Here is a 17,376-nt window from a genome sequence, read left to right on the forward strand (position 1 = left end):
AGTCTCTAAACACATGGCTTCACTCTTTATCTTAGAATCTTCACTAGTTTTTGATAATTGAAAAAGTTCATCCCTTATTTTTGGTACTCGAAACTTTATGGCTTTAATGCTTTCAATTCTACATTCCCATCTTGTTTGAGATAGTGATTTAACTAAAAACATAGATATATTTTGTGACACCCTTACTACCCCAACACATATTGTAACTTTACAAATAAATATTTTAAATTTCGGTAAAAGGGTTCACATGAAAAACTTCAAAAATCGTTCTTTAATAATCACAATAATAAAGATTTAGAAAATGAAACACAAGAGTTTACAAATTATTTTCAAAATGATATTTACAATTCCAAATCCATATAAAAATTCTGTCCTAAAAGTCCTCTGCCCCGATGTCACAATATCAGAGCATACCCCTATTTTAACTGTTGGCATTCTAGATGCCACTCGCAGCCGAATCTTCTTCACCTAAAACATCCACAAAATTGTACGGTGAGAAAATAAAACATTTATATGAAAAGTACATACAAACACACAACATGTCATCTCATTATAACTCGATACTTAACAAAATATTCATAAACATTTCAATGTATCATAACTTTATCAATCGCGCATCGTCATCACGTCACAATTCGCAATCACAACAATCATCACAAATCTTGCAATCAACCCTATGCCAAGGTCACGCCTATAGCATCTCTTCGCCCAAGGTCGTGCCACCCCTAGTCATAATGTGAGACAATCACATCACAATCATAATCACATCAATTCATCACAATCCACATAAATCTTATAATTAACACTATGTCAAGACCACGCCACAACTGACACAAGTGATACGGGTTAATTGCCTCACTCATCCCACATCATGTCAGGGTCACGCCCTCCCTGTAGCATCACTTACCCAGGGGCCGTGCCATCCCTGGTCATTGATGTGAGGTACCACAGTCAAAATCATAATCATATCCACACAACATCTCATAGTTCAATTCCATACACATATCAGATAAGTCCAAAATAATGGGTTTACACACCCCTCAAGCAATTCACATCTAGATCATCAATTCATAACAAACAAATAATATCTCAACTTTCAACTCATGAAATTTTTTCATAGAAATTAAACTTTTTCTTGTAAAAAATTATGACTCAATCTATGAAAAACACATTATTAAACAACACTATTGGTCCTACATCAATTAGTAATAACATTCTCACGGTATAACAAAATTATTATATAGTGATATATATCTTATAGTGATACGATATGTATTACTAAAAGTTATTTTTACACATACAATAAATATAATATATGTTGATATATTATTAAAAATGTGGATATAAACTATAATGACATACAAAATATATTGTTAAATTTTATTTAAAATCAATACTAAAATTATATATATTTGTATGTCAAATAAATATATACATACATATATTATACTTATTATAACACTTTTTACATGTCACTTTACATAATATTTCTTATAATTTAGACATATATTATAATTTAAACAGTCACAAAACCCGTTAAAATTTTAACTAAATAAATATCAACTTTAAATTCACAGCAATAGTTTTTTTTTTCTCTTAGCAACCTTAAAAGATATACGTTTCAATCACTACCTCATACTTATATATCACAACATGTTCTTCACAATATAATCTTGTTCAGTGATCAAGGTCAAACACTATGTCAATTCCTCGTCCTCTTGATTTACTGACTAGGGGTAATTTTATTAAACTTTCTGGTTGCTTGTATTGTCAATGCCAATCAAAGTAGCATGCACCAGTAGCCCAACACGCTTAACAACGCTTGATACGATACAACCTTGGTGCTTATATGGATATCATACAATTTCTCTTGAAATATATTCCTATTTTTATTTTATTTTTCTAATTCTTTAACTTTACTGATAGACCATAACTGTTAGAAACTTAGAATCACAAAATTCTTTTATAATCTTCCATTTCTGTACCGTAAAAATATTTAAGAATTTTATAATTAATCTTAAAACATTTTGTAACACCGCATATTTTAGGCATTTTAATTGATCATATGATATATATATATATATATATAATTTTTTCTTTATTGTAATTATTGTTATTTTAAAGTTATGAGGATTGGAAGCTCCTTGAGAGTTAAATTATTTATTAAATGATCTTAGTTAAAGTTAAATTTAGTCAGCTTAATAAAGATATATAATGATTTTCTTAAGCCTTAGAAAAGTTAGAGAGAAGTTAAAGGGATATAAGCTTTGAAGTTAAAGAGATTTTGTCCTTCTTCTGATTTTGTAAAAACACTCTAAATCCTTCCCTTAGTTGAGAAATGGTGTTGGATTGAAGATTCAAGCTTGGAGGCTAAGAATCTGTAGTCAAGGTTGTCGTATGATAGATTCTCGGAGAGCTTTGCCTTTCCTTCTTCCTTTTTTGGTTTTCGAGTAATCCAAGGTAATAGAAGTTAGGATTCAACTCTTGATGAATTTGTCTATGCATGTTGCTTGAATTCTCTTGAGATTTATGGTTGTGTTGATCAAATTGAATTGGGTGACAAGGGGATTTGGGGTTTGGTGTTCTTGATGAAAATTTGAGAAATTGATGATTTTCTTGAAGTGTTGTTGATGCATGTGTATTCTCCTTTGATTTATGAGTTGTATGATGATAGAATTGGAACATTTTGAGGTTGGATGCATGGATTATTGCATAAGTTGAGAGGATTTGAAGGTTGGGTGGTGTTCATGGCAATTGGGCATGTTCTTCATTAATGTTGAAAATTCCGAGTTTTAAGACTCAATGTGAGAATTGGGATGTACCTTTAGGAGACTGCGACTGTGAGATTTCTTTTGCATACCATATCATTTCTAGTCTAAATTGCTTTCTAAATATTTGATAAAATACTAAAAAGAACTTTATTTTTCTTTTACATAGTTTTTATTTCTTTTATAAACCAATATCAATTTATGGAATATGTTTTTTTTGTCTAATTTAGTTATTAATTGTATTGATTGTCATGTATTACACAAGTCCTTTGGAGAAACAATAAACTACTAACTATACTTGTGCGACAAATACGTTTGCCAAATCTCTTCAAGTCAAATTTTAAAAGAGATTAAGTTAGACCTATAAAATTTTTTATAATAAATAATAGATCAAATTTTAATTTTAATTTGACTTAATTGGGTTTTTGATCCCTCAAGTATTGCAATTGTGCAATTTTGATCCCTAAGATTTTAATTGGCTAATTTTAATTCCTAAAGGATTGAAATTGTGCAATTTTGGTCTTTCAATTTTTAATTAAACAATTTTAGTCTCTCAAATATTATAATTACGTGATTTTTGTCTCCTCCATTAAAATTTTAATAATTTTAATATATATATATATATATATATATATATACATACAATATTTTAAAATTATACAATTATTTGTCTATTCAAGTTAACGTATATTATAATTTTCGTTAATGCGTCAAATGATATATATTTATTATTATTAAATAAATAAAATTTATATATTATTATTTTTATAATATTAATGATAAATGAATATCAATAATATTAGTAGTATACTTATAGATAAACTAATAACTTGATAAATATAACTTATTACATATTAATATACTTTTACAAAAATATAAGCATATTGATTAAAAATATACACATCTTATCTAATATATTTATATTTTTGTAAAAGTATATTAATATATACTAAGTTATATTTATTAAATTATTAGTTTATCTATAAATATATTAAAAATATTATTGATATTAATTTATCAGTAATATTAAAATATTAATAATATATAAATTTTATTTATTTAGTAATAATAAATATATATCATTTGATACATTAATAAAAATTATAATATACGTTAAATTAAATAAGTAAATAATTGTATACTTTTAAAATATTATATATATATATATATATATTAAAAATTTAAAATTATTAAATTTTTAATGAAAAAGATTAAAATTGTATAATTATGATATTTGAGGGACTAAAATTACATTATTGCAATTTTTTAAGGACTAAAATTAGTCGACTAAAATCTTGGAGATCAAAATTGCATAATTGCAATACTTGAGGGATCAAAAAAACAATTAAGCCTTTTAATTTTATAAAATAAATTTAGCCTATAATTAAGGATGAACTAATTTTGAAAACAATGAACATACTGGTCGGGGTAAATAATTAGGTAAATGTACTGTAATTTGTTGTTATTTTTTTAAGTTGAGATGAACTGCATTTCTATTAATCTTAAAAGACATTTTCAACTTGTTATCACGGCGTACTAAAAATTAAAATTGAATAAATTTATAAAATTTAGTATTTGGACAGAAATTAGAAATACAAAAGTTAAAAGTTAACTAAAGAAGAAGATAGGTTAATTTCTTTAAAACGTTATCTTTAAAAGGTTCAAATTTACAAAACAAAAAAGACAAGAAGAATTAATGACTAGATTAGTCAACAAACTGGTAACTAGTAGGTGAATTTTATTTTATTTTTGCTATATAAATGATATTGATAATAAAAAAATTCATCACAAAAATAGTAATTAATTAAAACTACACAAAATAAATACTCTACACAATATAATTTTATTCCGTATTTAGTAGTAAGTAAAAGTTAACATCAAGTGGGGATGCAAATATGTCAAATTTGTGTGTCGTTGCATGAACCCATTGAAATGGATTCAATTTAGCCTGTTCAAAAACTTTCATTCCTTCTACAATTACTAAATAAAATTCCATCCAATAACCCATATTTGCATCCAAATCTCATAACTTCACTTCTTAATAAAGGTATTATGGTTTAATCATGATTGAAAGTTGAAACAACAATGCATGTCATTATCAAGAATCACACACTATCAACTGCATCAAGAATATTAATTTTTCCACAAAAATAAAAAACCATTTCTACATAACGTGACAAATATTAAAACTATATATACATGAAGGTTCTAGCAAGCTTCACGCTTAAAAGTCATTTTTAAAATAACTATTCAACGGAATTGATGAATCATTAATTTCTGGAGATTGAATAGCAACATGTATTGTCTTTATTGCATTTTTGGAATTGTTGCATTGCAAGATCTAGACAAGAAATCGAATTCTACGACATATATTGTGCTTGTTGCATATTTTGTGGCTGCATCGCACAATTTGGAGTTGGAAGAACCCGATTTTGTTGATAAATACGGGAAGAAACCTTTCTGTCTATGTCTTCTAAGGTTGTATCATGGATACTTCTTCTTTTCTTCTGTGCATTCTTGCGAAGGAAGTACTTTTGAGCATGGCTAGATACTTGGCTTTTAGATTTTGTTACAATATATCTTGAAATTTCTTTCCAATTTCCCTTACCATATTTCTCAAGTCCATCCAGAAATAACCTATAAAAAATGAAATAAAATGTAATGTTAATTTTTTAAGCATAATAGATGAGAAAACATCTTTGAACATAAATAATGAAAAAAATACCTATGTTCATCATCAGTCCAACGAGTAAATTTTTTGCGTTGAACTAACAATGGTGAGTCTTCCGATGACTTGATAAGAACTTGATTGACGGTGTTGAATGACTGTTCTTGTAAATTTGTCATCAACCGATGATAGTCATTGAAAATCATGGTGTAGTTTTCAATATTCTCACACTGCTTTTCTAGGTCATCCTTCATTAACTCATTTTCGATTATTTGTAAACCTTGGTCAGGACCCTTTCCACCATTGTGATAGTGTTGTCTAGGTAATTGAGACATTTTTCAAATGAAATAAAATGTAATGTTAATTATTTAAACATAATAGATGAGAAAACATCTTTGAATGTAAACAATGAAAAAATACCTATGTTGTTCTTGAGTCCAATGAATATATTCCTTGCATTGAGTGGTGGTGTTGGACGGTTGTTCTTGTAAACTCATCATTAATTGATGATAGTCATTGAAAAATATGTTGTAATGTTCAATATTCTCACATTGCTCTTCTAGGTCATCCTTCATCAACTTATTTTCAATAATCTGCAAAGCATGGTCAAGACCCTTCCCACCATTGTGATAGTATTGTTGAGTTAATTGAGACATTTTTTTTCTTTCGTGTTGAGACTTCAAACTCAGTTACTCTTCAAGACTCTTTCTTTCGTAGTTTTGAATTTTAGTCTTTTTCACAGTATAGTTCATCCATTATAGAGAGTTCCGACTTATATTTTGTTTCAAAATATGGCGCCAAAATGAAAGTTTTATATTATACGTTAAATCTAATGTTTCGTTCAATAGATAATAAGAATTATACTTAGTTAGTTAGTTCCATCTTTTAACTTTGAATAAAATATCCACCTAAATAGAGAGTGAAAATTTCATCCGCGTATCTTAAACTTGGACATTCTCAATTTACTAATGTCATAATATTCTAATTAATTATTAAATAGTTTAAAGGAGTTAAACTAAATACATTTATAATGCAACTAAATTATCATAATATTTAGATCGGAAAAATTCTAAGATGAAAGCTATCAAAATATTTATAAAGAGCGAATTCCAATAGGATGTATTATAACTACCCAGATAGATTATAACTAATTAGTTGGCATTTGATTTTATATTTTATTTATCTAATTAAATCTTTCAATTTTTTTATGGTGTAACAGTTTCTGAAAGTTAAGTTTTAAAAAATAGTATTAGGAGGGAATAAAAAATAAAAAAATAAAATTTAAAACATGATAAAAGAGGATATAGTTTTTAAAAATATTATCATTCAAAAATATCAACTAAAATTCATAATATGAACCTGGCGCCAATAGTTAACATGATTAGATTGACGTTTTTTAAAATTTAAAATTTTATTTTAAAAATACCTTAAATTTTGAAGGAGTGGGGCGTGATAAAAAAAAACTTGGATAATAGATTCTTCGTAAATATCCTTATAGAAAAAATATAAAACTTTATCAATAATCATAATAATAAAAATAATTTCTATTATTTAATAATGAAATATATTATAACTAAATTAGTATTTTATTTATTATGTTTTCAAATTTTAAAGGGGTGAAAAATAAAAATAAAAATTTACAAGAAATAAATTAAAAATTTCATTTCGATTTATAAGGACTAAAATCATATTTAAGACTTAATTTTAATATAATAGGATATTGATAGTATAATACTCATATATGTATAAAAGATAAAATTGTAATTTATTTTATATTTTAAAATACGAATGGAAGATATTTTAATATTTGCATCTCCCAGGAAAAAAGAGTTCAAAATAAGAAGGAAACACATTGTAATATTCTTATCCTTAGTGGAGGGTAACGTAATTTACTTAAAAAATAATGATAGTGATTTTATTTAATAAAGAAAAGACAATTATTCAACAATGATTTTTATAAGCACTAGTGGAAAATTAGTATACCACGTCACCTATTTTACGTCGGACATACAAACACCCAACGTAATAAAAACGCGGTGACATATTTCATAATTTTAGTTAAATTATTTACGTCGGACCTCCTAGGGTCCGACGTAAATTTTAATATCTACGTCGGCTATGCATTGTGTCTGACATAAATAATCCACAGGACCGCCCATTAAAATAAGGTTTACACTAGCTGGAGATTTCAAAAACTTCCTTCTCCCGTGCGTTGTGCAATGGAGGTCACATGCGAGAAATCTCTCCGCCTCCTCCTCAAATCGTGGCTGCCCTTGCAGTCGGAGCCACCATGCACCGCGAGTGGTTCGGCATCAACGCCCTCCGCCTCGACAAGTTCTACCTCATCTAGAGCTTAGGAAGGTTGGGGAAGAGGTTGATTCGCGTGATGATGTTCTTCTTCTTCGGACGGTTGCGTTGGTCATGGGTTTTTCTAGGAGGTTCTATGAGGTGGCGTCTTCTGCTGAGTGTGTTCACGGGAATAAGAAGGTGATGTTTGCGTTGCATTCCGAGTTTTTGAAGCTGGAGAAGGAAGTGGCCGAGTCCGGGTTGCAGAACGGGCCGTTCTGCTTGAAGAACGGCCTGTTCTGCTTGCAGTCATTTTTTTAGTATTTTTATTTTTTTACAACTTTTTACATCGGACCTTGTCATGTCCGACGTAAATTTACGTCGATTTTCGCAACTGACGTAAATTTACGTCTCCCGTTTCGATGTTGGAGGTTTTTCCGATGTAAAACCCTTAAAATAATTGACGTAAAATGTATATTTTGTACTAGTGAATATAAGATAATTTGTAGTTATTAAAAGAGAGTCTCTAATTCAAATGAGAAATAGGAATAATATATATACATATATATATATATATATATATATATATATATATATATATATATATATATATATATGAGATAGATAGTAAATACTAGGGAGATAAGTTTTGTGACATGACATATTTAAAAATAAAAAATAAACGACAAAAGTTACTAAAAAATATAATGAAGGTAATTTTATTTACATGGTGTTTGGTTGGAGGGGAATGAAGGGGAAGGGAGGGAGCAAAATATCTTCTAGTCAAATTTTAACTCCCCTTTAATATTAGAAAGATTTAGAGGGTGGATTTTAAAACATTTGTAGTATAATATCTAAAATATCTTTAGATATGTTTTTAAATTTAAGATTATACGAATACAAAGGTAAATTAGTTTTTAAAATCCTTTGTAACGTCTAGTCGTGTTAATAATAATTTCCATAAAATAATATGCTTCATATAATTAACATCATTATACATAAACCAAAATTTTATTTTTCATACCCTTGCTTACATATAGCTTTTTATATATTTGCATCTTATCTTAAACAAAAAAAAAATTACAATAATGTAAATCCATATAATCTACTTATTTCCTATACTAATTATATGATGTTTACATATTAGGTTGATTTAAGTTCACTATTGGGTTAACATGATTGGTTGGAGGGAGATAATAAGTGACTACTATTTGACCGTCTATAACAACGGGATGTTGCTGGGTTGGTGAAAAGTAAAAAGATGATAGTCCTATTCCTTGGAATGTAACGGCGTTGGCAGATGCGTCCATGGCCCAACTGGTACCTGGAAAGACTGCAGTGATAACGGAAGTGAAAGGACCCGGTAGGATTGGTAGATCCATCTATTTATTTAATTATTATATTACATAAAAACATAAGGAGTGAGAACATTTTTCAAAAAAAATATTTATAATCATAAAGCATGCGTAACAATAGTTAATATTAAACAATGTATATAAAATTTGAATTACACTTACAGTGACTAGTCAGGATAAATGAGCATTATAATATCAACCAGCACAAGAATTTTTAATCATAACTTCTTACTCATTTAAATCCCCAAGGTCAAACCTCCAGCTACAAATAATTCAAATTTTATCTTCTATGGCCATAGGGTAATATTTATCTTTAAAACGAGTCAAAGACATTTTAACAAAATTATATTATAATCACTCATAAAAACAATTACATTAAATAAATTTGAGAATTTATCATTATTTAAGCTTTAATTAAATAACATATACTTAAATAAAATATATTAAGAGTACCAATTAATTAAATGACAATGATAATTATTATAAAATAATTAAACAATATAAAATATGAACATATTAATAGTTATTATGGATAAAAATAAACATAGAATAAGCAAATAAATGAGATTAAAGGCACCTCACTAGATAAAAATAACATAAATAAATAAACATAGGAATATATAAAATTAAAGAGATAAAGTTCTCCTCTCCTTACCTTGAAATGCACACTTATCAGAATTTTATTTTCTTACGTTGCGTCTATTTTCTCTCGTTCTCTCTTCTCTCTTTTATTTCTATTTCTGTTGCTGCGTGCCTCTCAATTTACTGTAATGGGGCTATTTATAGGGAATGGAAGGCTCACTTACTTCACGAAATTCAGATAACTTATCCCGTAATAATTTTCTGCTCAGTAAACATTCTTATCCCATTCTGCTCAGTAAATATTCTTATCTGTAATAAATTTTCTGTACTAGAATGCTTATCTCACTGCTTACGTTATTTTGCTACATGAATACTTAATACTTACGCATATGCTGTTTACATGTTCATTACTTACCCAGCCTTTTGCCACGTATATATAGAAGCCTTTTGCCACGTATCTGCAAGTATATATATATACCCGCTGTTGCCACGTATATCTATATTCTTGGACACATTAACACATTCTACATATATTTATCACGTCACTATATACTCATATTATCTACTGCACATATTACACTCTACACGTATTTACTACACACACATATTAGCTACTGCACCTATTTACTGCACCACACACTATAGAGAATTTCTACGGTACCCTCTGTAAAAGAAGGGTACCGGTACTGTCGATGACGTGTCAATGATGTGTGATCCAAATCACTTATAATTTTATAATTATTTACAATTCAATATCCACGTCAATTATAATGAAATTCACGTTTTTTAATATTTTTTCAGAGTGTTTACTTCGTGTTTCTTCTTCTTTTTTTTTTGAAATGTTTGCTTCGTGTTTCTTTCTCTCAGCGGTAATGGTCCCCAATAGGGTTATCACAGGGCTTGGGAGGGGAACCAGTGAGGAGCAAGATGCGGGGTTTACCTCTCACGAAATTAGGGTATTCGGGGTTTTGGAGGAGCCAAGCCTTGCGTTCTTCGTTCCAATTGCGGATCTTGGGGCCCAGGCTGTAGGTCACGTTAGGGTTCAAGGGGGCTTGCTCGTCGGTCGTCGGGGTCGTTGGGGTCGGCGTCGGAGCGAATCTCGGCCAGGATGCGGTTGGTCTCCTCCACGAGATTCTGGTTGACGGCGTCGGCGTCGGAGGAGCCGAGGTTGACGCCGATGGTGCCGCGGAGGACGAGGATGTCGTCAGAGACAAAGGTAACCTTGGAGGAGTCATGGTCGACGGTGGAGAGGAGGGAATAGTGGAGGGCGGAGGAGGAGGGGAGGGAGGAGTGGTAAATGGCTGTGGCGAGGGAGTTCAAGAAGTAGGGAGAGAGGTTGAGGCGGAGGGGAGGGGAGGGGAGTGGGAGACGGAGGGGCAAGGGAGAGGTGGGAGACGGAGGGGAGAGGGAGAGGTGGGAGACGGAGGGAGGGGAGAGGAGATCGTATAATTATAAAAATATTAATAAAAACTTAAAAATAAATAATGTAAAAATTTAAATATAAAATAATTTTTATTTAAAAGGTTGACATGGTATTTGACATGGTATTTAGATGATGTGTACATATACACATTAGCTACAGTACCAAAACCCCTCATTTATCAGGAGTACAGTAGCAACTCCCATATATATTCATCACGTCACTACATACACGTCACTATATACACGTAATCACACCTTCACATTTACTGCACCATGCTTCATGCACCACACACCACACACCACATCACTTCATACGTTAATTGCATACCTTATCTTTCATTATTTAATTATGCAAGTTTTTGTAATTTATTTTAAATATACTAACTAAAATTTAAGAATTTGATTTAAGATAATAATAAAATTATAAATATTAGGTGATTTTATTTTATTATAGATCATAATAATTATGTAATTAGGAATAAATATTTTATAATTTTGTTTCACTGAAAATGTTATAATAAAATTTGTATATATATATATATATATTGTGAAAATATTATACTTATTCTCTTATATACATATATATATATATATTTATATTATCATAACTAAAAATTTCAATACACTTAATAATAATGTTGAGAATATTGTTTTCTAAAAACATTAGGATATTACATCCTTCGTCTCCCTTTCTGATCCAAACAACAAACGAGTTACTATAGCATAGCGAGTTGTAAAGTGTCATATTTGTTTTAATTTTACGTTGGTTGTTGCGTTAACGTGTTGTTCTGTGTTAAGGAACTCTAAAATATGATGGTTTCTTATGATTTTTAAGTAGTGTTGAGGGTTTCTCTAGGCATAGGTTCAGTTTGATCTGGGAGAAGTATTTGTGGTTTTGTTTTAGAATTGAGTTTCATAAGTTCAATTCTTCAAAAACTTAGAGGAATTCTATAGAGAAGTGTTATCGCCTATGAGTCTCGATCTTCTCTTAATCTTCTCTTGTAGAGTGATGCTTCTCCCTTAATCTCATGTGATTTGTGTTATTTACGGATTTAGGTGTGTAGGAGCTTGAATCTAGAGGTGTGATCCGTGCGAAACATCTCGAGGTGGTGCGAAACTTATCTTTTCCTTGCTTCCTAGTTTTTGGTTGATCTTGAGGTAAGCGAAGCTAGGAATGCTCTTTTGTTGAATTAAAACAAGTTGCATGTTGATTTAATCCTCATTTAAAAGCAATGTGTTTCTTGGGTTGGAATTGAATGGGTGAAATCAAGTTGATTGTTTTTGAAGCATGTATGGTGTGAGAATTTTATGATTATGATTAATTGGAGTTGCATGTTGAAATTTATGTTATAAATGAGTTATCACGTTGAGTGTGAGAATTGGGATGTGCCTCTAGAAGGTTGAGGCTAAGTGTGAGATTTCATGCTTAATATAGCTGAGGGTGAGCGTGAGTTTCACGTTTAGCGTGAGAACTAGGTGAACCTTTAGGAGGTTGACGTTGAGCACGAGACTACATGCTCAATGTGGGGACTTGGTCAAAATTTTGCTTTTCTAATTGATTTGGTTGTTTACTTGATGGATGAATTGGGTGATGAACACTTGATGTTGGAGTTGTCGTATGGCTAAATGATAATGAATATGTTGTATGTAGAGTGATGATAATAAGCATTGGTATGCTATATTTGTATAATTGAAACAGTGATGAGCATTGATGTGCTTTGCATGATTGATATGCTATAAATTGCATGGTTAGAGTATTGAATAAGCAATTAATATGTTATTATTGAATGAATTGTTGAGTATTGGTATGTTATTATTGAATGAATTGTTGAGTATTTATATGTTATACTTGGATGAATTGTTAAGCATTGATATTTTATACATGATTGTGTGATTTAAATGTAACCGCCTAGTCGTGTGAATATTAATTCCAATATTATACATATGTAATATTTATGTACATTATATCATTAATATTATTATACATAAAACAAAAGAATTTTTTTTTATAAACTTGCTTACATATAGCACTTTATATTTGCATCATTTATTAAACAAAAAAAAATTACAATAATGTACATACTTATAACCTACTTATTTCTTACACTAATTATATAGTGTTTACATATCGGGTTGATATAAGTTCACTATTGAATTAACGTGATTTGTTGGAGGTAGATAAAAAGTGACTACTATTTGGCCATCTATGAAAACGGGATTTTGCTGGGTTGGTGAAAATACAAAAGTCGATATTCCTATTCCCTGAAATGTAACGGCATTTGCATATGCGTGCATACCCCAACTGGTACCCGAAAAAACTGCAATAATAACGGAAGTGAAAGGGCCTGGTACGATTAGTAGATCCATCTATTTTTCATATTTAATTAAATATTTTAAACAAGAAAAATAAGGAGTGAGAACAATTTTTAAAGAAATATTTATAATCACATAACATGCGTAGCAATAGTTAATACAAAAAAATATACATATAAAAATTTGAATTACACTTGCAGTGACTAGTCAGGATAAATGAGCATTATAATATCAACCAACAAAATGATTTTTAATATTAACTCCTTACTCATTTAAATCTCCAAGGTCAAACCTCCAGCTACAAATAATTCAAATTTTATCTTCTATGGCCATAGAATAATATTTATCTTTAAATACGTGAAAAAATAACAACAAAACGAGTCAAAAATATTTTAACAAAATTATATTATAGTTAATTATAAAAACAATCACGCTAAATAAATTTGAATATTTATCATTATTTAAGCTTTAAATAAATAACATTTATGTAAATAAAATATATTAAAGAACACCAATCAAGTAAATGATAATGATAATCATTATGAAATAATTAAACAATATAAAATATGAACATCTTAATAATTATTATGGATAAAAATAATCATAGGTTAAGCAAATAAATGAGGTTAGGGATACCTCACTAGATAAATACACATAGAAAATAACAAATAAATAAACATAGTAATAGATAAAATTTTAAAGAGATAAAGTTCTCCTCGTCCTTACCTTACTCTCTTTCTTTTCACACAATTTCCGTTCACTATCTCCCCTATTTATAGGCATGTATTGATCACCTTATCTCCGTTTGGTTCTGATTTGTGATAATTTCTATTTGATTCTTATCTCTGTGTAAATTTATTTCTAAGGCAATGCACCAGGGACACGTAGTTATTCTTATCTCTGTAAATCAGGGACACTGTAAATTCATTTCTAAGGCAATGCACCAGGGACACGTAACTGCCCACGTAACTGCCTTTTCCGTATAAATTATTATTATTGCATATATATATATAGCACTGCACATTATATAATGTAACTGCCTTTTCCGTATAAATTATTATTATTGCATATGTATATATAGATAGCGCTGCAAATTATTATTTATTATTATTATTATTATTATTATTATTATTATAATATATATATATATATATATAGATAGTGTTGTACATTATATACTGCACGTGTATAGGTATATATATATTTTGAATAAAAAACTTATTTAATTACTAAAATAGATATATATAAAGACCCAACATGAGTTGAACATGTGACATATACCATATAGCCTCTATGCATAACTGCACAAACAATTGAATCATTCCATTTTATATGTCTTTTACCTTATAATAAATTGTTTTGTTATCTAATTATAATAAGCTATTATAAATATTTGTAATATAATTGGATATCATACATATATATATATATATATATAGTTTATAAAAATAACCTACTAGTATTTACCTATTCATTTTAAATATATATATTAACTAAATTTAAGAGTCTTAAAAAAAATAATAATAATAATTAAATTGTGAATAAATATTATAAATTCTATTTTATTTTACTAAAAATTTTGTAATAAAAATTTAATATTATAATTATATAAAATATTTTACTTATTCTCTATTAGATATATATATATATATATATATATATATATATATATAATAACTAAAAATTTAGATTACTATCTTAAGAAGAGTAAAAATTTGAGAATATTACAATTTAATCTCTATATGCATTGACTTGGGGTAATGTGTATAGAAGATATATGTTGAGGTATTGGTGCTAAAAATGTTGCAGGCATTAAAGCATGTTAGTTGACTTAGGACTAAAGGAGAGGGTGTTGTTTAGAAAGTTGAAGATCCCATATAGAGAATCTTGTTTTGGTGCTCTAGGAGACTAACATTTGAAAACCCTCCTTGAGTAGGTATGAAACTCTTGAAGTGGATTTTGTTAAGTCTTCTTTAGACCCTTAGTCAATGTGGAGTAAGGTATGAAGTCGAGGGCTACCACCCCTCATCAATTACTAGAATGTTTGTGTGATTTCATGCAAATAATTAGTGGCCTAACTCCATATATGACTTGGTAATGCATGTCAAGGTTGTGGTACGACTATATCCAACTATATTATTCCTAATATTGGAACCAGACTTTCCTAGTTCAAGTGTCGACATCTGAGAAATCATGTATGTATTGTGGATTGATGTCCAAATTTGTTGTTGATCTAACATGTCCGAAAAAGATCATCTATGTTGATTAGTTCGGTAGGGTTAAGTCACTTAGATTACTCACTTATATTATAGGAGATCTCTTAATTGAAATGTGTGACAATGCACATGTAGTTGTCGTGTTGTGTTGTGCATATGTTGTATTGTTTAAATTGTGTTGTTCATGTGCGGTGCTAATCTATGATGAAAATTAGTTGATGTGTGGAGTTGTGAGATGTTAATGTTTGTTGCTTAAGTTAGCATTTAGATTGCTATATACTGAGTTGTTTGTGTTGATAGTGTAAATGTTTTGTTAAAAGGAGTTGATGTTAATTTGTTGAGAGAGTATATGTTGACCATGTTGAAAGTGTTGTAAGATGTATATGTGGTAAATGTGAAGAAATGATTATATACTCTTTTATTCTCCCCTATGTTATATGTATGTTGATTTTTTTAAATTCTAACTTACATTTGCATGTTTTCATATGGTTGAATTACAATGAGTCATTGGTCATACCTAGTATAGGAACAAAGTAAGGATAGGTACGTATGAGATGCAATTAAAGTGGAAGTCATTAGGCAAATGGTGGAGTGTTGTTTATGTTTTTGCGCTATTGTTGTGTAGTACTTTGTTTAAATAATTGTTTGATCGACAATTTAAGTTGTACAACTTATTTTTATTATATTATTGTACTTATATTGCATATAATTGTATAGTCATTTTACTTTATATGCATGGTGTATAGTACTCAGTCACGTATCAGTATGCATGTAGTTCTAAGTCACTAATTAATTGCTTATTTTATTATCATTGTCTGTTGATGAGTCGTTAAAGGTAAGAATTATGACGTATTGTTACACATTTTAACAAGGATATCCAAGAATGTGTACGGAGTAGTTTAGTTTCTGTCGTTTATTTTATTTATTTTAATTTTAATGTATAAAAAAAAGTAAAATTTTAGTTATTTAATTTAAGAGAAATAAGAGAGAAATTGAAAAATAAAATTAATAAATTTTATTTTTGATCATTATGTTATTCTTTTTAATATGTTATAATATTGTGTGCCAGTTTAAAACCTTCTATATCCACCAAAACAAATGACCACCGCAAGCAATAAAAAATAAATAAATGTATGCTTTAATTTCTGGCTGTTAAGGAAAAATTAAATTTATTTCTTTGCGATTTCTACTCATCTCACTATTGAAAAGACTCACATTTTAATTCCATACTTTCGCCGTTTGTATGCAAATAAATAACCAATCTTACTTTCACTTTCCCTCCAATCATTATTTATTAATCTTTTTAATCAAACAGACCTTAAATTATATATATGCTGATGTAATGTGACTATCAAGTAAAAAAATTCTGGATGAATTGAAATTAGTTCATCAAAATTCTGGATGAACTCTAATGTCACCTTAATAAATTTTATTTTTTAAATAGATCTTTTCAATTTATTATGGTTCATCAAAATTTAAATTTACATTTAAAAATAATATTTGAGACAAATTAAATTATAAAAAATAAATTAAAAATAGAATCTTAATCAAAAGAAGATACGTTTCTTGAAAAATTTTAACATTTAAGAGAAATGCTCAAACTTATAATATGAAATAAGAATATAATAATTGTCCACGTATAAAATGAATTTACACGTCAACTTTTTATTTATAAATTAAATTTTAATATTTTTAAAATAAATTATACATCGACAATTAAAATAATCTTACATCAAAATATAAGATATTTATTTTAAATATAATAT

General features: G+C 28.6%; 1 protein-coding gene across 1 annotated transcript; it reads right to left on the bottom strand.

The window, feature by feature from the left end:
- Nucleotides 1-5,128: 5,128 nt before the first annotated feature.
- On the bottom strand, nt 5,129-5,771 carry LOC145956443 (transcription factor KUA1-like). The gene is made up of 2 exons (XM_083072041.1): nt 5,494-5,771; nt 5,129-5,405 (listed from the first exon to the last, which is right to left on the bottom strand). The coding sequence occupies exons 1-2, from the start codon at nt 5,769-5,771 to the stop codon at nt 5,129-5,131; spliced, it is 555 nt and encodes a 184-aa protein (XP_082928167.1).
- Between the last annotated feature and the right edge of the window lie 11,605 nt (nt 5,772-17,376).

The sequence above is a fragment of the Cajanus cajan genome, chromosome 3 (genome assembly GCF_000230855.2).
Source record: "Cajanus cajan strain Asha chromosome 3, NIPB_CcT2T_4, whole genome shotgun sequence".
Taxonomy (NCBI): domain Eukaryota; kingdom Viridiplantae; phylum Streptophyta; class Magnoliopsida; order Fabales; family Fabaceae; genus Cajanus; species Cajanus cajan.